Source organism: Gavia stellata, chromosome 4 (assembly GCF_030936135.1).
Source record: "Gavia stellata isolate bGavSte3 chromosome 4, bGavSte3.hap2, whole genome shotgun sequence".
In the NCBI taxonomy this organism is placed as follows: Eukaryota; Metazoa; Chordata; class Aves; order Gaviiformes; family Gaviidae; genus Gavia; species Gavia stellata.
The window spans coordinates 7,428,074-7,448,153 of record NC_082597.1 but is presented as its reverse complement, the minus strand read 5'-3'; the positions used below and the strand labels follow the sequence as shown (position 1 = coordinate 7,448,153).

Genomic DNA, 20,080 nt, shown 5'->3' with positions numbered 1-20,080 from the left:
AGGATTGATTGTTTTCTTTCTCTTGGCCAGAAATGCTGTTTAGGAGTCACAAATCTCTCCTGAAAGTTTATTTGTAACTAGCATGCTTCTATGGAAGAAGGTTCTGAGAAGTCAGCATTTTTGACCGACCAGCCAACCAAACTTTCCCTACAACCCGCCAAAACACGTCATTGGAAGAAGCCTGGTCAGCTATTAAGAGGACCTTAGAGCAGTCAAACACTCTTGGTACCCAGGGAGTACATTGCTACAATAGTTTGCACACAGAAATATAGCAGGTCCCCATCCCACCCCCCCAAAAGCCCCCACTCTTACTGCAGTGATGATGTCTTTATTACTATAAAAACCTATAATCACACATTACTGCTTAAGGACTCCGTACCTTTGAGAAAGCTTCAGGTCTGCACAAAACACCCCAGTTATGGCAACAAAACTTATTTTAATTCTGTATAATTTCAGGATGACCCGAAGTTAGAGACTTTTTCTTTACAGAGGTCATCAAATTCAAACAGAAATAAAGACACTGTTAATTCAACATCCAGGCAAACTTTTGTTAAGACAGGTTTATTAAGCCTCTAAATATCAGCATTACCAAGTATCCATCATGAATCAAAAGCACTATGGCCTGTTTGTGTCACACTTTAAGGCCCATCTTCTCTTAGCCAAAGATATGTATTTTAGTCCAGTATTATTTCTTGAAGTGATAGACTTACTATCCAAACACAACCTGAATTGTATAACCTTGGCCTCTAAGGTTGAAATTATTTACCAGTTGCCAAGACGATTTGCCTATTTATACTCACTGACAGATACCCTGTGGTCTTCTCCAGCTATTCAACACTTTAGCTTTTACAAACTGTCCCAAATCTGAACTAACTCAGTCGTATACAAAGGTACCAGAAGTATTTTTACACAGGTTTGTGTCATGCTATTACCCATCTCCCTGCTACCACTGATCTGTTTTGGAATCCTTTTGTCTGGCAACACTCTCTTGAAAGCCTGAAACCCTGACAGTTTAGTCTAATAGTTTATATTGCTTAAATAGGCATCTGATCTGCATCTCACCAAGTACCTTTTTTCTGGTCAGCACTGCATCCTGGACATCACCAACAGGAGAGTGCCTAAGAATGAGATACACGAAATTTCTATTCAGTTGGTATTTTCACAAGCCATACACTGTGACCAGAATCCAACAAGTGGTATTTGTTTTATTGAGTCTCAGAGATGGCTATTTTTCCCCTACTTTCAGGGTTTTTTCAGATATTATAGAGCACCATTCAAAAAAAATTCTCTAAGAGGGAGGGAAAAAGTGGACAGAGAGAGGTTTTAAAATTCAGATCAGTATTATCCATGCCACTGCTTATTTTAATCTTAACATTCACCCAAATACTAGATTGGTGGGTCAGGAAAGATGAGGACAACACTGGAAAAAGAAGAGTCAAAGGAGTACAAACAGAACGGACAGTCTGCAGCCCAGAAATACAGAGGCATTATTCCAAATCCCGAACTAAGTCGCTACATCTTAATAACTACTACTTATGGGGTTACTGGAATCCTGACCCCCGCTACCCATCTGGGAGATTAAATACCGCAAGCTTTGGCTGTGAAATGGAGAAGACTTTTCTTTGGCGCTCCTGGAAGAGCTGCAGTCCAAGAACTGAGCCTCATTACTCTTGAGCCATTAGACATAGCCAGATTTCTTAAGAGGATACAGTTAGGCAAGCATCTGTACAAAACGATCGCATGCTACCTCACTCTCAAACTTCTTATGTTTGTTGTTACCTAGGTGAGATTACAAATACCTTTATACAATGTTTTAAGCATATAACTAAGAATATATAGTGTATCACTAGCCCTTACTCAACAAATGGTGATCATATCATTGAATCACATGAACAAGGGCCTGAACAATTGGAATTTTGTATTTTCAAATTTCTGTATGATGGCTAGAGGCAGAAACTGATTTTATGATGACTCAAAAAGGAATTAAAAGTGTCATAGACTATTCAGTTTAAAACTGATCGGAAGCATTTTTAATGTAGCAACATTAGCTTCCTCCCCTCCCCAAGAGGAATATGTTTGTTAATTATCCTAGAAGACCAAAAGGTCATATGGGATGAAAATTCTTTTAGAAGAGGAATCTTTAATCTAGCAGACAAAAAAAATTCAACATCTGGTTACCTGAAGTTGGAGAAAGAAGCAAATTAAATATAAAGTATATATTTAGATTATAAGGATATTATATTTTTGGGAATCTGATTATGTAGAATGGATTTTTATAGTGGGGACTCTTTCTGTATCAGGACCTGAACATGGGACTAGTATTTTTGCTCTGCTAGCTTTTATGGTCTTCATGAACACTAAGCCCAGAGGAAGTGCCATAAGTTCCTGCAACTCTGAAATAAAGTTAGTTACCAGCCTTTGATAGCTTGGCTGAGCAGTCCATTAATTCAGATTGGTCATCTGTTAGCAAATCATAGGGGAGAAAAATAAACTTTGAATTCACTTATCACTAGCATACAACTATAAAGAGAAGACCTTGAGTATGGTAAACAGCTGTTGAAACCGATGAGGGATGGAGGGGTAGGCTGTGCCAGAGGGCACCAGGTAGAAGACAGGAGCAGCGCAGCATGTTATATGGTGGTCCTTTAACTAGAGGACCAGCACAGGCTAGCAACAAGCAAAGCCATTTAGGGAGCCAGGTGCTAGGCCAGTGGCCGATTCCATTGTGATTTGTCCTAGAAGAGCTGAACTAAAAATGCAGAGCACCCACAGAAGACTGCAGTTCTCGCAAACATACAAAAGCTGCCAGCAAATGTAAGAGCTCTGCACTGATGATGGTCACTTCACTTGGGGACATCATTTTCAGGATAAATAATAATGCCAAGAAGCAAAGGACTGTCAAAAGGCTACTGCTCCAGCCTACTCACCTAAAGGGACATTCTAGAGTGCATAGGGTCCCATCAAACTGGTCCTGACACCGTATATGTTCTGGTGAATATCCAGCACAGAAAGGTATGATAATGATAAATTAATTAGTGGAGCCCACAAAAAAGATGCAGGAAGCCATCTTACAGCTTTAAACCAAGACTCAGTATTTTTTAAAGACAATAATCTGTAGTTCAGAACCATTTATGAATCTGCTGGAAATTCCAGGGCGCTATCTGTGTAAAGGAAGTGTGGTTAGATCATCACAATAGTTTAAGTTACGGCTAGAAACTTTAAAAGATAAAGGAAAGCTTTGTTGATTTTTTTACCTTATGAAGTTCCTACCTGATTTAGAGACATTTATACTCAAAGAATCCCTCTGATAAAACTCATCCAAAGTCCTGCAGTACGGTAGGATTAGATATAGCCCAGCCCTGAGTTAATGATCATCAAATTTGTGTACAAAAAGCTATTGAAAAGGAGATTCCATTGTGTCAAGTGTAGGGCAGATCTTGTACTCTGGGAATCCAGGAGCTTTAATCTGTGATGTTTCATCAATGTATTTGGTAGAACTGGATTCTTAATCTGCATAATCTTTAACTGGAGTAAGTATTCATTCAAAACTGAAGCTAAATAAAAGACAGTAAGTAATAATTTAACATCTAAGCTCAGATTTAACATCTAAGAACAAACTGTAACTGAGCACTGTATCAATTTGACAGCAAAAGCAAGGCAAAGAAACATGAACAGCTTTATATACACACACAAAGTATCTCATAACTGGTTTGAAATAGGAACCAATTTCCAGGGGCTATGAGCATCTCCAAGCGTCCTTTAGTTTCAACAGGAATTGTGCATGCTGTTAACAAATTATTGATGCCATGCAAACACCTATATTCAAAAGTTAGTTGTTTCTTCATCTGAAACCGTCCTCCCCTCACCTCCCAAATAACAGCAAATCGGTAACAAGAGCTTCTGTTTCCCCAAATTTAGCCAAGCTTCCTTTTATACAAAAAACATGAAGTGCTACCAAATGAATACAGAATTTTAAGAGCTGAAAGAGTAATCATTTTCTTAAGAAACTCAGAGATGTGATACAAAAGAAACAAGACTGAATCCACATATAAAATTACAGGTTGATGTTACGTTTAACTATTTATATTAAAGCCACAGATGATGTCTAGTATGTAATCATGTTAAAAAATAAGTTTCAAGAAAGCTTTATTATGAAATTGAAATGAAGTTTGGTGATTTTTAACAAATTTCATGGCTTTACCTACTGTGAAAATACTACTTTACTTGAAATGCATTCAGAATTTCAAATTCCTGAAATGCAAAATTTTCAAACCTTAAATACTCTGCTATAGCTATAGTTGTTCTCTGAAATGAAGTACTAGCCCTCATAACAAAAAAAAAGTGGTTTGGTTTTTTTTTTTTTACAGATAAAGGAAGGATGAAAAGTGCTCCCAAAACAAAGTCAATTTACAATTTCAAAAGGTTACTACAGAAAAAACTGTACATTCTTTTCTTTCCTTGTGACTATACTGTACTTTAAGCAAGACTGTGCCTAAATTTAGAGAATGCTTGATGTTTTAACTGCACAAGCATTAAGTGTTGTCATATTTATCACTGAAGAGTCCGATGGCATACTTCAATGGCATCAATCTTCACATTATGAGACAGGAAAGCAGTTGTTCAGTTGCACTCAGATTGTTGCTTGCTTGCACTATGGTATAATTGCATTTAACCTGGAATCCAGTGAGAACTCACCCTGACCTTTCATGTTTCCCTGAAAAAACTTTTCTACACTTTTATATAAACCAACAGACACACAGGATGAACAGCTCTTCAGATCTTTCATTTACTATAAAAAGCAGGTTTTCTTTAAATCGATAGCTTAATAGTTATGCTAAATATAGCTTTTGCCACATTTCTTGCTTGTAATTCAGTGTAATGCTTCTTGATACCTCAGTCATCATCTTGCTGATTTCTTTTCTGTCAACACAACAGAAGAGTTCATAATGTTAGGACACAGTTATCTGAAGTAAGAGCACTAATAACTCATGACAAGTGTTTCCAGATACAATGGATATTAGACAATGACTGCATTTCTAAGCCATTTTTTGAACGGTAAGAGATAATGTTCCCAGCAAATGGAACAGAGCAATATCAACCCTTTCCCCCACCTCAAACTATAGGATTTTATTTCCAGTAAAGAGCAAGATTTTCCCCATACGTTAACCAGCAGAATTTACAAGAACTAGAAAACATGATGGTGGTGGCAGAAGTCAGAGGTGAAGATGAAGGCAACTTGCCCCCCCTTCCCTAGCTTACAAAGATGTCATGTTTTCATGTCACTGTTCATCAAACAAAGAAACCGTATTGAAAAAGGAACAAGTGTTTAAGTTTTTTTCCTAATATACTTATCTTCTAACTTTTTTAAAAGTTCTTAAAAGCATTAGCTTCAGCCATTCAAGAAATGCATTTCCATTTATACTACATTTGTATTTACATTTAAATAAGAAAGAAAACAGCTAGGTCCTTCAGTAGGATTTGTCAAACTACATTCATTGCTTCCCGTAAAGATAAAACTAATTAACTGAAGTGAGATCAGTATGAAAGCTTGCTCTTCATCACTTAAAAAAACCCAGAAAACAAACAAACAAAAAAAATCATCAACCCAACAGTACATTGTATGATGGCTTCATACATTACTTTTTCTGGAATTATGTAACCTATGTTAATTACAAAAGCACAATTCCAGGCACTTGGATGTTCCCATTACACAAAGATGGAAGGTCAGAAATTTTTTTCACTACTTCTTACCAGTTTAAGAAAGTCAATTAATTTGTGAACATCCTCTCCTGTAGAAAGGTCCACAAAATCTTTTGGCAGTCGGTAACTCAGGTATGGACTAGGCTGGACAGTAACTTTACTGTTCGTACAACGGAAAACTGGATAGTCCTTTGGGAAAGATGTTGGATAAGACAAGAACAGTGTACGTGAATAAAGTTAGTAATGTTTCTTGAACTCATCTGTGAGATTGTCTGAGTCACTTTGCCAATGAGTTTATTTGGCGTTCATTCAACTAAACCTGTGCTTTCTAAAATTTGTAGTTTTCTTATTAAAAATTCTGCCCACTGAAGAGCAAAAGTGAAAACGTTAATAACAGTCAAATAAAGGCATTGATTCCCTCACTTCATAGTTTCTAAAATGTATCAATTATTAATGCATTTAATATACATACGCTTATAACAGTGCTGTAATAATGGAGCTAGAAGGAACTTTGGGCAATAGTATCTACATAAATATGTGAATAATCTTTACAATAGAATCCCTAAACTTGTCTTCACAGGTTTCTTGTTTAAACCCATGTTTGCAAATATAACCTTCCTAAAATTATGATCTAAGCTTTCCAACCAATTTACTTACTGAAGGAAAAAATATCTCTACAAAATATCCAAAAATATCCCTAAACACTCAATTGTAGCAACAGGTTTTGGGTAACTTGATATAATTTTCAGTTCAAAACACTGACATGCAACATAATTGCCCACTGTATGGCAACAAGCAGCTTCATTTTAAAGACAGAAGTTCAGTAACTTCACACCAGATTCTGTGATCGGATGTAAGCTAAAGCATGAAGACAAGTCATTCTACTTCTCATCCAGGCTTACACCAGAGAAAACGGCATAAAACATCTGGCACTGAGAAAAAGAAATCCTCAAAACAAAATTCAGGTGTCCCATGGACTGCTCAAGAACTGGGAATGTGTTTTAAAAAAGGAGACACAGCTTTTAGCAGGAAGGTTCATTGAATGGGTTTTCATACAGCAATAGCCACACAGTGAGACTAAGAGAAAACATCATGAATGATAGCCTGCAGAGTGGTGTATTTCCCTTTCAATGTGTTAGGAAAATGGTGACAGAACTAAAGCAAAGCTCAAATGTTAAAATCAGCTCAATAAAGCATGTAATTTCAGTTACTTCTAATGCAGTTTAACAGCTAGAAAATAAAGAAAAGCCCACGCTCTCTGACTAGCCATCTCTCCTAGAAAAGTGTTGTCACCAAGTGTTTCCCAAGATCAAGTAACATGCTACTTTATATCTTCTATCCAGCTGCCTAAGGACTCGTTAAGATGTGAGGACTCAGTCTCAAGCATGCAGTAAGAAAAAAGCTAGAGTACAAATAAATGAAAACTATTTCTCCTTCTCTGTATTAATGGGAAGTTATTTGCTTTTACGGAGGCAATACAGCTTGGAAGAGACACAGATATGGCCTGCTCTGCAAGTCCACGGAGTTCAACCAGAGGACAAGGCTTCCCTGAGGGTATTCGATATGAGGAAGAGACAGAAGTTAAGCTTCTTTTTGCCTCCCCCCAAACATAAATCTGGAGCTCTGGGAAACTGTATGACAGATATCAGGAACAAAGCAGAACTCTAAGTGATTAAATAGAAAAGTAACAGATTTTAAGAGAAACTTAAAAAAAGAGTGCATTGGAACTGCATAAAAGCAAGTTTCAGGGCATCTTCACAATGTGGTCAAAGCTGCAATACGGGCTTGTGGTTTGAACTAAAAAAATCCTTTGCAGGCATCTAAAACTAGCATGTGATACTTGTTGAGATTAACTACTGTCTAATGAGGTAGATTCTACTTACAAAGAGTTTACTGTTTCATCAGTTAAGGACATCCATTTACTTCAGTGGGATTTGCCTCACAATTTGATTATATCAAAGAAAGAAAGAAAAAAAAAAAAAGGCCATAATGCCTGTTGTATTTGTTAGCCAGCCTCCCTCACCGAAGGGCTCTACCTGTTCTGTTGCTTCCCCTTCACCCTGGTCTCCTTTCAAGTTTTTCCCAGAGGTCAGTTCTTCCCACGTAAACAGCAGGGAGTCTGTTACTTCACCAAATGGGTTAAAATCTATTAACCAAATCTTACCCTGCAATGGAATGACAGAAGAATTAAAACAAGCAACAGAATTATTAAAAAAAAAAAAGAGAATGCACATACACTGATATTACTGTAGTATACTTGTTCTTTAGATAAAAGGATGTCAAAATTGGTATCATCTGGGTTTAAGCACTTCAAATATTCTAACATCCTTTACATTAGACACAGTTTTAAAACATGGCAAGCTATGACTTACTAGTTTATTTTATTTATTTTTTTTTAAACAGAAGATCAGACAGAGCTCAAATCCAAGTTCTATGCAAGGTGCTTTGAGATGACACCACAGAAGTTCTGTCTAATCCTCATGGTCCCCCAAGATCCCCAGACAGCATGAATGGGAAGGAAAAAAAAAAAACACCAAAAAAACAACCCAAAACAAAACACCAACCCCAAACAAGGATTTTGCTTTCCATCTAAAGCCACCTCAGCACAGCTGTCCAGTCAGCAGTCTACAAAGATTTCTGAGACCAAGAACAGCAGGGACTCTAAAAATACAGAGCAGGGTCTGCAAAATGCTAGTGGAGAACATGAAAGCTGAAAGGTGCTACAGATATAGATAAAGAATAACATACAGGTATTTTTAATATAGCCATTACCAGTCATCCAGACTAGTTCCTTCTGCCTCATCTTTAATACAGAATCACAGAATGACAGGGGTGGGAAGGGACCTCTGGAGATCATCTAGTCCAACCCCCCCGCCAGAGCAGGGTCACCTAGAGCAGGTTGCACAGCAATGCATCCAGGCAAGTTTTGAGGATCTCCAGAGAAGGAGACTCCACAACCTCTCTGGGCAGCTTGTTCCAGTGCTCTGCCACCCTCAAAGGAAAGAAGTTCCTCTTCATGTTCAGATGGAACTTCCTATGACCAAGTTTGTGCCCGTTACCTCTGTCCTGTCACTGGGCACCACTGAACAAAGACTGGCCCCATCCTCCTGGCACCCAGCCCTTAAGTATTCATAAGCATTGACAAGATCCCCCCTCAGTCTTCTCTTCTCCAGACTAAAAAGACCCAAGTCCCTCAGCCTTTCCTCATAAGAATACATTTGCGTTTCAAACAGTTCTGGTAGTATGCACAACAGCACGCCTGTTTTACAACTGAAGAATGAAAGCAGAGAGACTCACATGACATATTAAAGGTAACAGAGACGTCTGCAGGGGAGCAAGAAATAGTTTGCATTCCTTGAGTCATGTCAAGATACAACCCCCAGCACAGAGCCATCTTTTCTTACCCAAGAAAATGTCATCTAATCTAATAAAACAAAACTTTTATTATAAATTATAATGAAATAGAACTACAACTGCTAGTAAGAATTTGCAAAACAAGTATTGCATCTGGAAGAAATCAGATCTATCAAACATGGAAAGAAATAGATTGTTGTAACATAAGCAGGACTGAAAGGTTTTATCATGTTTATTAAAGATCAACTGGAATTAGAAACCAAACCTGAAGACTGTGTAGCTACTAAAAACTTATTTTTCTTTCTCTTTCTTTCCCTCATTCCTGAAGGAACTTCTTCCTTAAAAGATCTTCCTAATCTTGATACAAACAGCAAATATCTTCAATGATTTACACTACAGCCATCTGGTTTCTAACTTACAAAGATGCTTTTGAAGCCTTCAGTCACAGAGTAACATGGAGACTTCCTCTCCCACCCACACAGGCACTAATGTACTATAGAATAGGAAACGCATGGAAACCTATACAATAGAGAACAGAAATGCTCTGGCTGGTCTGTTATCATCCATAGCGAGTTACTAGTGCAGGTGGGGGGAGTCCCAGCACAGACGAAACCAGTGATATTACTTGTAAACTGGAACTGAGCCAGCACCCCAACTGGTGAGAGTGTGGTTGCATGCAGACTTTCACAGGTCTCTCTCTTTCTCAGGGCAGATCCACAGGTTACAGCTCTCGCAGAGCAAATTTTAAGAAGCCAATGCACTGCAACAGCAGTACCGAAACCAGACGGCTACAAAAGAAGCTGCAAATTGCAGGGACACAGACCAGAGTGGTTTCTTACTTGTTTTGGAAGGGTGAAGAAGCACAAATCTTCGTGGCTGAGTTGCAACACCTCTGCACCAATATTGACACCATTGGTGCACAGAGCGAACAGGGGCAAGCTCTGCTATAATTTTCCATCTCTGTTCCTCTTCAAAAGCAGTCACAAATTCTCATTATAAGTGATGTTTTACTTTTGCTAACGGGGACATCTTGTTAGCTCCAAGGCAGTAGGAGGAGGAATCTGTAATTTTAGATTTATTCTATCACACTAGGAAAAAAAGCTAATGACCCATTTTAATCACTGAAGCAATGGCTGGCAAAATTTGTTCAGCAGTTCAGAGAATCTTTGATTCCATCAGAAATGTTTATATTTAATAAAGGACTTCCCTATGAAAGGCTTCCAGAGAGACTCCTCCTCACCCCAAATACATGAAACTCAGCTTTTTCACAGGAACTCAAGATCATTTCTCTAGAGAAGAATTGTACCCTGAAAAAACTGAAAATTGGTTTTGAGACTACTGAAAGCGACACCTGGTTTTTGTGAGCACCCAGCAGTATTTCTCCCTCCCTGCAAACAGCAGTACACCATCTACAACACCAACTGATTCCTTGAGATGGCCTTAAATATGCACTGAGCTTTGGTATCTGCAAATTGATGAGAAGTGTCAAAACAAACTAAATATCCCTTTTCAGGGCTCATTAAAGGGAGTGTATATAACACTGGGTCAGTAACCAAACTATCTTTTCGTAAGATTAAATGCTCTCTCAAGTCTTACACATAATGTCATGATTTAAATGTAGTTTCAGATGACTTGCACTGTGTATCTGAAGAGCACTAGTAAAGCTATTTATCTGCCATCTTCCAGTATTACTAATCTTGGTCACGTGATAGCGCAGAAATGCACAAGCCAGGAAAGCAAAGTTGTGCATATCTGGAGGGGAAAAAAACCCCAACCTGTATTACATAAGCTTTGTTTCTCATCCTAAAACAGGAACCAATAGATTTACCATATGATGTCAGCTTCACACTTTGTTTTATTAAAGCATTAAGCAACACGCTGCTGAAAGGAAGTGCCTATGACAAAGGCTGTTTAAAGGAAGTTAAAAGATAAATAAAATGCAAACTGAACTGTTACATCTCCCTAATTCCAGCTGCATCTTCATCCTGAGTGACAATGCTCACAAGGCAAAGACACAAGCACTAGTTTGCACGTTAACAAGAGCAGCTGTGAGCTAGCAGTGGTCTGGAGCCACTCACTGAATTTCTTTGTCTTACCACAGTGACTTGTCCTGAACATGGTTACAAGTTGCTAACACCTGGGAGATACCCAAAGAGCAACAGCAGAGCTGAATCTCAGGCTTGTCAACTGTTGCACAACAATTGTGACCTGCTAGCAGAAAGAAAGAAAAAAAAAAAAAAAAAAGACGTGGATCCAAATGAAAACAGGCTACCAATCCTGCAACATAACCTCTTCAGGACTAGGTCTCCAGATCACCCAGCTTGGAAGACTGTATGGCAGCATTTCTTCTGTAAAAGATGACTTGTCTGCAAAGACAGGCACTAGCTCAGATGAGCTCGGTGAAGAGAGTGTAACAGGAAAGGCAGACACACAAAAGCTTCTCAACCAGGCCACTGCTGCTTCTATGCCACCCTCCAACTCAACGAGCAGGACCTGTGGCAGCCTACTCTGTACAGTCTCTCAAGTAACTAAAGTAAGCACAGGGCAGGGGGTTGCTCTCATTCAACAACCATATCAAAGACCAAGCTTCTCCAAGTTGAATACTTAGAATTGAAAGAATTTAAAATAAGCAGACACTGGACATTTCTTATTCTGTAGGTGAGATTGCCATGATGAGAAGAGCAGGCTCTGGAAATTAATCACACTTGGCAACACTCAGTATTCTTTTGCTGCCTATAACTCACATACAAAGGGAGTGATGAATAATACAGTTGCAAACCACAAAAGTATGTGTGAAAGGAGGAGGATCTGACACACAAAGGGCTATCTGGCAGTTTACAAGACCTGAGGGTAGAAGGCACCAAGAGATATCTACAAACAGATACATTTTATCTTGACAGATGAAGAAACACTGCTCATTTGAGATCACACAGGCTGAAACCTTTTACTTAAATAATTTGTCTTCATGCCTCAGCTGTGAGGCAGAGTACCCAACGGCAGAACCTGCTTCAATGCTGAAACGTTGCTCCTCATTTTGCCTGACAGCATCCTCAAGTCTGATGATCTGAGCCTGGGCAGATAATTTTCATCACCATTCGGCATGGCTGTTTTTAGCCCGTAGCCTGATTTTAAGCACCTACGTTAAAACTTGTGCTGAGTAACCGTACAATAGTTGTTTTCCCACATGACACACATTCCTGTTTAGTTTCTGTCATGCAAACTATGGCATGATTTACTATTACACAATTACAAAATACTTTAGCTACAAAGTCAGAATCAGGACTTACTACAAATACTCCCAACTCAACTCAAATAAAGACCTTCTCCAATCCCATAATTGTAAACAAGTCAAACAGTGAGACTCAAAAATGTACATAGCAAAAGTATATGGCCTTTTTTTGTGCCTTTCTGGTTTAGGATTTTGAAAAAATTTAAGCTAAAACAAAGACTTACTTCTCATGCACTAACGTGATTTCCAAAATCAGGTTTTGAGATTTAAGGCTACATAATGCATTTTTGGTTGTGGTTGCTTTTAAAACAATAAATGTGTGCCTTTCAAGCACAATTCATCTGACCTGTTTCTCTCCATGGACCCTAGGAGAGGTCGATGCGACTAACACTGATATTTGCACCTGAAGTTCAAATGGGACATTTCTCCCCACTCTGTCACTATCTGGATGTTCAGGGTTCTGATCTGCCAAGCACTCAGAACCACAGCTGGAGCCCTTTGAAAAGAAAAAATTAGCTTCCATCTGTCACAAACCAGGCACGCCATATTCATATACTCTTTTGACAACTATCCCTTCATAACCCAGACTTCCATATATGAAGTACAAGTTATCATTTTCCAACCTCACACGGATTATATAAAGAAATATTAATGATTAGTTTCGATGAGTTCTGATGCTATAGGGAAAAACATCACAGGGAAAAAAAACCCACAAAAAAACCCGCCCAAGGAATGATTTTTTTTTGGAAGAACCCCCCAAATTTTTTTTAGTGAGCAAAGTATCACTCCCACCTTATTTTTTGAAATATCACAGCCATTCTGGCTGAATGTTTAGATACATTTTCGTCAAAAGCACCCAGAGTAAGCACTATGCAGAAGGAACCTTAACAACAGGCAGTGCTTCACTAAAACAGTTTAGTAATGTTGCATGATATTGATTAAGTACCTGTCTTAAAAGAAAATGCCCCAAGCCTGTCAGTGTTTAAGAGGCATTTGGACAATGACCTTAATAACATGCTTTACTTTTTGGTCAGCCCTGCATTGGTCAGGCAGTTGGACTAGATGATTGTTGTAGGTCCCTTGCAACTGAAATATTCTATTCCATTCTAAGTTATTTCAAAGACTCTCTGTGTCACACTGAAAACTAAATTGCCTCCAGTGGATTCACAGAACTGACAGAATTGCAGCTGAAGCCAAAGTTATGTGCTTTAAGACAGACTACTTCTCTGGAAGATATTTACTAAATAATTACATCACTGGCACAGACATATTTACACCCCTAATCCTATTATTTTCCTACTGTAGGCAGTGTCTAACATAGAAAAAAAGATCTGGGGAACAGAATGATAACATCAGGTAGGGGTTTTTTGGTTTTTGTTTTTTTTTCCAGAACCACTTCTAGGAAGATGAAGCTATTATCGGCTTCATCTCTGTAGCATTTCAGGAACAGTTTCCACAGAATAAACAATTATATACAACCTATTGTTCACTTACCCTGCTGTCTCTGTACACATCAAAAACAACTGAAAAGGAGAAAAAATAATATATGTTAAACTTAAAAGATACATAATTTCACAGAAGATGTCTAGATCTGAATAGATACTTGTGTACCCAGCACAATCTGCAAAGTCAATATGTCTAAAGACCTGCAAGCCAGAATTAGGTTCATTTCCAAGAGGGAGTAGAAACATTTCAAGAACTACTGTTAATGCACTGAGAGATCAGCTGCCAGGTTTTTCCATTTAATGCTCTTTTTTTCCTGTTGTTTTTTTCCCCCCAGTGAAGAACATTTGATAAGCTTCTCTCTGGGCTGAGAGTTTATCTTCAGCATTACTACTGTTTGGTTTACAGCAGAATGGAGAAATTTCAAGGAAGGATCAAGACTCGACTGTGCTAGACATTGCACAAACATTTAATAAGAGAAAGCTCCTGCTTGATGGAGATTAGGACTTCAGCAGATAGCAAGACAAACAGGTTGTAGGAACAAAGGGGTCGGTGGACGTGCTGAGGAGGAGGTGGCAGTGAAATAGCTATGTTTAGTGTAACCCAGAGCAGATACAGCACACCTGCTGATTATCAACAACTCCTTCAAACAGACCCTTTGCTATTTGGTGATTGACGCAAAACTGCCTTGCGTAGCTCCATTGTTGTTCATCCCTTTGACTTAATTAAGCATGAATCTTTGTACATGCATCTTTCTATTAGCTTCTGTTCTGCATGGTTAAACAAATCTTTGTCCTCCTATTCAGCTAGGGAAATCAACAGATAAGCATTCAGGCGTAACTACGTGCAGAAGTTGTACCAGTTTAGCAGAAAGAAAGAAAGAAAAAGAAAAGCCAGATTTAGAAGAACCTCAGACAAATGCTGTATTGTCACTTCCTTCACTAATAAGGAAGTGAGTATTTCAGCAAAGAGATTTCCCAATACATGTGGGATAAACTAAACTCAGGATATGACTGAAGAACACTTGAGCCTCAGCAACTACTCAGGAAGCTGCCCGTCAGTAACAGGGATGTTGATTGATCACATTCATGCATGTAAAGTTACTCAGCAGCTTAATCTAACATTTCATGCAAAGTTGTCTGGGCTAAGGGCAAACCACAACTCAACAGCACCAAAGCCAGTCATGTAACGGTTTTTGACCATATAAGCTAAAAATCCACACAGCTTTTTGCACGAGCTCAGTTACGTCAATTTGAAATGCCACTCCAGAATTAAGTGCTATAATTTTCTTGAGACAACAAGTCCTCGGTAGCTAAGTCATCAATGTGAAGATGAGCACAGCAACCATAAGTTTCTTCTCCAGCTGTTCAACTGAACTTGTTGCCTGTACCGTGTACTCTCATTAGTTGTATTTCATTAACAGAAAACTTGCATCTGAGCTTTATTATAAAATGATGCCTGTCAGCTTAAAGCAAGCCTATGGCAATCATTGAGGCTAATGGCATTTAGCAGAATTTACATCCCTGTTAAGACTGGTGGCACACTGGTGACTAGTTTGGGACACTCACAAACACTGAACAGAGAAGAAAATCTGAACTGTTCCCTCTTCTTAGGGAGCTCCTCAGAAGAGCAGGAGTGTCATCTGCCAGTGAGACTGTAGTAAAACTTTTATCAGCAATTGCTCAAAATGGAAGGTAAGCCAAGGCTCAACTCTACAGTAAGTATCAATACTTCCAGAACACTGTTCTTACTGGGCTCTTATGAAAGGTATTTAGGAGGTTCTAACATCATTTAAAGTATTTATAGAGCATTCACCCATCTGTTATCCTACTGTTCTGACTCTGCAATGCTTCAGCTGCTCTGACTCAACTCTTCCATCTGGAGATGCTACCAGACCAACTGGAAAAAGCAGAGCAAACAGCATCAAAATCCCCAATGAAACAAGAAGTCAGGAAAAAAGCTGTAATACCTTTCTGTTTAAAAAGAAAACAAACAAGCAAACCCAGATTTTTATTGTTAACAACACATATGCTACCAGACAGTGGATCGAGAGATAAGCTGGGGGATGAATGAAGGGTGGTAAAAAAAAAAAAAAAAAAAAAAAAGAAAAAACATTTTCTGCATGGCATTTCTCTGCAGAAGGACAAGTCACCAGCATTTAGTGCCTAAGAACAAAAGGTTAACAAACCTTTACCCCAGAAGGTCACCCTGAAACGTCCTTTTCCCAGAAGGTAACTCAGATGGCATAGTTTTATGTCCTTTACATAACATGACACTTCAGACCTTTCAGTTCACCAGACGGCAGTTTTAGAGCCTAAATCTAGGCATCAATTTCCAAAAATAGTGCCCTGAATTCTTATCTATCAGTTGATTACATACCAGCTAAAATTACTTTGAAACACAGAGGCAAATTAAAAGACAGTAATCAGAATGTCAGATCTGTATGACTGATCTTCCTTCAAAACATTAGGGCTATGGACCTATTGAATTAGTACACTGATTTCCAGACTACTACTCTTCTCCAAGGAGCAGTCCTTGAGAACTTCTCTGGACTGAAATAAAAGAACCCTGCAGAGTCAAATTATTAAGAATTTTAATAGAAGATAAACTGGCATTAGCAGGTATCTTTTTCAGCAAGTCAGACAGGACAGATCTATTTCACTGCTCTGGTGTTTCAGAAAAATAATTAACCACGTTCAAAACTTACCTAAAGGTTGAATATTCAAAGCCTTATAGAAGACAATACAACTGCCACACAATTCTTACTTTTATGTGTTTTACTAAACTGAGGTTTGGCCCACACCATACCCAATTTAAATTTCTTCATCATCTTTTTCACGACTCCTGATCACCCATCACAATGGAACGCTATTCAATTCTCACTAAACCATGTCAGGAAACTATTCGCAATAAAATTTGCAAAGGACTCCACATTTAAAGAACAAGACAATTTACTTGGGCTGCTTAGGTGTACCAAATACCATGGCTTTTATTCAAAAGTTTCAGCAGCTGAACTGCTGCCCATCAATATTCTAGGAGAAATTATTATAACTTCCTGAAAAGAAACTTACAAATCTTTTCTTCAAGGAATACATAAATAATTTAGCAGCAAACATCAGACAACATCTTTATAAACAAGTATTCTTCTTACTACTGAATGCCTTTTGCTAAGCATTTCCTACCTCACTTCCCAGGTTTAGAATTTTTCTTAATTAAAAACAAGTATAAGGGGAAAAAACCTTCCAAAAAAAAAAAGTTATTATGCCTTCTGAAGGGATCTTTCACTCATTTGTTGTGTTTTCCTAAAAAGCTCCAGCCTATTCCTTCAGGGGTTTTTTGTTCCCAATTCTATAGTAATTCAAAAACTACATTGCTCTGCGTGCTTCAGCAACAAGAGCTATAAGAGTCTCCCAAGTTAAAAGGAACCAAGCCCTGTGAAAGCAATAGCTATGAAGAGAGATACATATCCACAAACTTAAAATATTAGGGATGCCATTACTTATTGAGAAATACCCGTTTTTCCACTGATCTCCAGCAGTAAACTGGAATTTAGTACATTGCAACTCGGTGCGCTATGGAGGAAAAGAGCTTGGCTTGGCAACAGCAACAGGGCAGGAGGATGGGTCTCATTTCTATGGAGTTTGCCCTGCAAGCCCTTTCAATTTCAAATCTCACAGTACCCTGCAAAAGAACTTCAAAGAGGTAGAACCTTCACTTCTGTTTTTAAGTCTCTGTAACTATGTGTGCAATAAATATTTGAAAACCTTCATAAACATCCTCCTTCCCTCCCCCATGCTCCCCTTGCTAATTGAAGCCTTGAGATACTTACAGTCTTCATCCAAGAATTTATACTGTATGTGTTTCTTGAAAAACTCCTGTATTGATCTACAGATCTCCTCATGTTGCTTAGAGATATGATCGTAGTATTGAGTGTAGTCCCTCTGTGATATACCTGTCAATAATTTTAGTTGATTATGAAGAGCTTTAGGCATGCAAAAAACCAACAAGAAAAAAATGCAGTTATCAGAGACAGGCATGTTATCTATATTTCAGAAGATGGGGTTCTCCCAAGTTTCAACCATTAAGAATTACTTACTGTTTGGCTTAAAGCACTTCCATTAGGAATTTTTTCCTTGAACAGTTATGCCCTACATTTTGTGAACCTCATTTTGTATGTACGCTCTTGACTATTTTAAAGTGAATTTCAGGAGGAAACTTTGCCTGCATTTAAGTTTCCAGTTCCTGTCTTTTCCTTTCAGTATTATTCCCGCTGGTTACTCTGGTCAAAAACCTTTTCTCTTCTGCACTTCAGATGTAGGGACCAGAATTTGGAACCATGAAATGAAAGAGGTAGAAGTCAGGCTTGCACATTAGCAAAGATGATGGATCCTAGCGTAAAGATTCTCATTTAACTGATTTTTAAGCGAGGAATAAAGCGTACCTGTTTGATAAGGCACTACAGATGAAACCTTAAATCCTAAAATCAACAAGATGACATGCAGTCTAGTACCTTATTTCTTCCATTTGCCCCCCTTGAGGGCTGTCTTGCATATCTGACATTTGATAAACTATCCCAGCTACATCACAAGCTCTTAATTGCAAACATTTGTTTGTCTACAAGACAAGAGTTACGTTGACATCAACAGGCTTATACACTTGGCATGCATCTTAAGTGACAGAAGTTCTCATACAGGATACATCAACATAAGCCACTGCAATACCCTGCTGGACAAATGTCAAATCAAGACCTGCCCCATCGATGCAGAATGAGTAACTCATGCTACTTAGGGTAAGAAAAAGCCAGAATCCCCCAAGAAAGATGTACCAATGATGGCAGTTTGCTGTTTTAACCATATACAAAACACAGAGATTAAATTTTACTGTAAGACAATGCTGACTTCCTCCAAAGATGTGCTCTTTAAAAAAGTTCATATAAAGTTTATGATGTCAGTGGAAATTTGAAATACAACTGCAAAGCTTAACTCAGGTCTAAAAACAAAAACCAAGAGATGGTGGCATCTCAGGGGATGCAGATGTTAACTGGAAAAATCATTCATGCACTGTGCAAGTATCAATCCTTAGTTTGACTGACAGGCTTATTAATTTTAAGAGCATGGGAACACATTGTGAAAAATCTTGGAACTGTCTTCAGAAATGCAGCTGGAGCGCTAGCTAAAAAAAACCCATACTGGTAGATCTACTAGGTTTCAAAACCTAGTAATGAAACATAGAGAGTGTTCAATTAGCCAGCGCACAAATGCTTTGAGAAAGTAAATTATCACTTAATATATACTCTATAATAAATCTGCATTCAAATGCTTCAGAGGCTATTACAGTGATGCATATCTCTGGCAGTTGTGGTCTTCCAGCAGCACATAACAGGACAGGATCCAGCTCTTCCCCCTTCAAAAAGCTATGCGAGTAGCCATTAAGCAATACCAGCTTAATGGAGAATCTCTGCTATTAGCAAGATAAACTCTGTTACAGAGAACTGTAATAAACCCTGCAACTGGCATGAATGGAGAGAGAATGGGAAGATAAGTGTGGAAGCAACAGAAGGAACAGCCAAATAAAAGGGCTATGAGAATGGTAGGTGTTGACAGCACCTGGATTAGCACATCCCGAAACATCTATGTGCAGCTCCATAGGACACCCAGATCAGGAAACAAAGAACAGGGAGTACATTTCTAATGATTCAAAGAGGTGGGACAGGATGGAGTGACATATTGCTAACAGCTCCTAACAGGTATAAAAAGGCACATCCAATACACGCACATAGTTACCATGCTGAGAAGAAGCCAGGAGAAACAATGAGGGCTAGATAGCTAATATCCCTTCCCTTCCATATCATCACAAGGAATCCTGGACAGACCACTTGTATATACGCATCTTGGTGCTTGTGAATATGTAGGTATGAGACAGACAAAATGAGAAAACCTGGTTTTATTTTAAAGCAAAAAAAAAAAAAAAAAATCACCTTCCTTCCTACAAAGACTGGATTAGAGCTTTGCTACATCACTACTATAACGTTTCCTTGTTAGAAGAGTTTAAGCAAAATGATTCAATCTTGTTAAGGACAAATGTGCCCCAGTCCTGTGCTATTCACATTTCTGTTCATCTTTAAAGATTCCATGGTAGACCACACCAAAACTGAATTCAAACTCCAGAATAGTATTTAGCCTGAAATTAAACTGCTCAATTCAAGCACCTGTATGTACGTTAGATGTCAGCAGAGAATAGTCAATACATCCAGGGGAGTATAATTCAACTAAACTTACCCTAGAGCTGCCTAAAATGCATGCTCTAGCACAATCTGCCTATCCTCCAGCTGTCACAGATCTCCTAATGCACCCA

At 38.4% G+C, this 20,080-nt stretch overlaps 1 protein-coding gene across 2 annotated transcripts in view; it reads right to left on the bottom strand.

The window, feature by feature from the left end:
• Positions 1 to 2,240: 2,240 nt before the first annotated feature.
• The window catches only part of CDC123 (cell division cycle 123), a 37,012-nt gene continuing 19,172 nt past the window's right edge, over positions 2,241 to 20,080 (bottom strand). The window contains exons 9-13 of one of the 2 annotated variants that reach the window (XM_059816192.1): positions 17,556 to 17,678; positions 13,778 to 13,806; positions 7,737 to 7,865; positions 5,752 to 5,889; positions 2,241 to 4,920 (exon numbers count right to left, since the gene is read on the bottom strand). In XM_059816192.1, coding sequence (XP_059672175.1) covers positions 4,894 to 4,920; positions 5,752 to 5,889; positions 7,737 to 7,865; positions 13,778 to 13,806; positions 17,556 to 17,678 — 446 coding nt within the window. In that variant the 3' untranslated portion in view covers positions 2,241 to 4,893. The remainder of the gene's footprint in view (positions 4,921 to 5,751; positions 5,890 to 7,736; positions 7,866 to 13,777; positions 13,807 to 17,555; positions 17,679 to 20,080) is intronic. The other variant, XM_059816193.1, reaches the window with a different exon arrangement.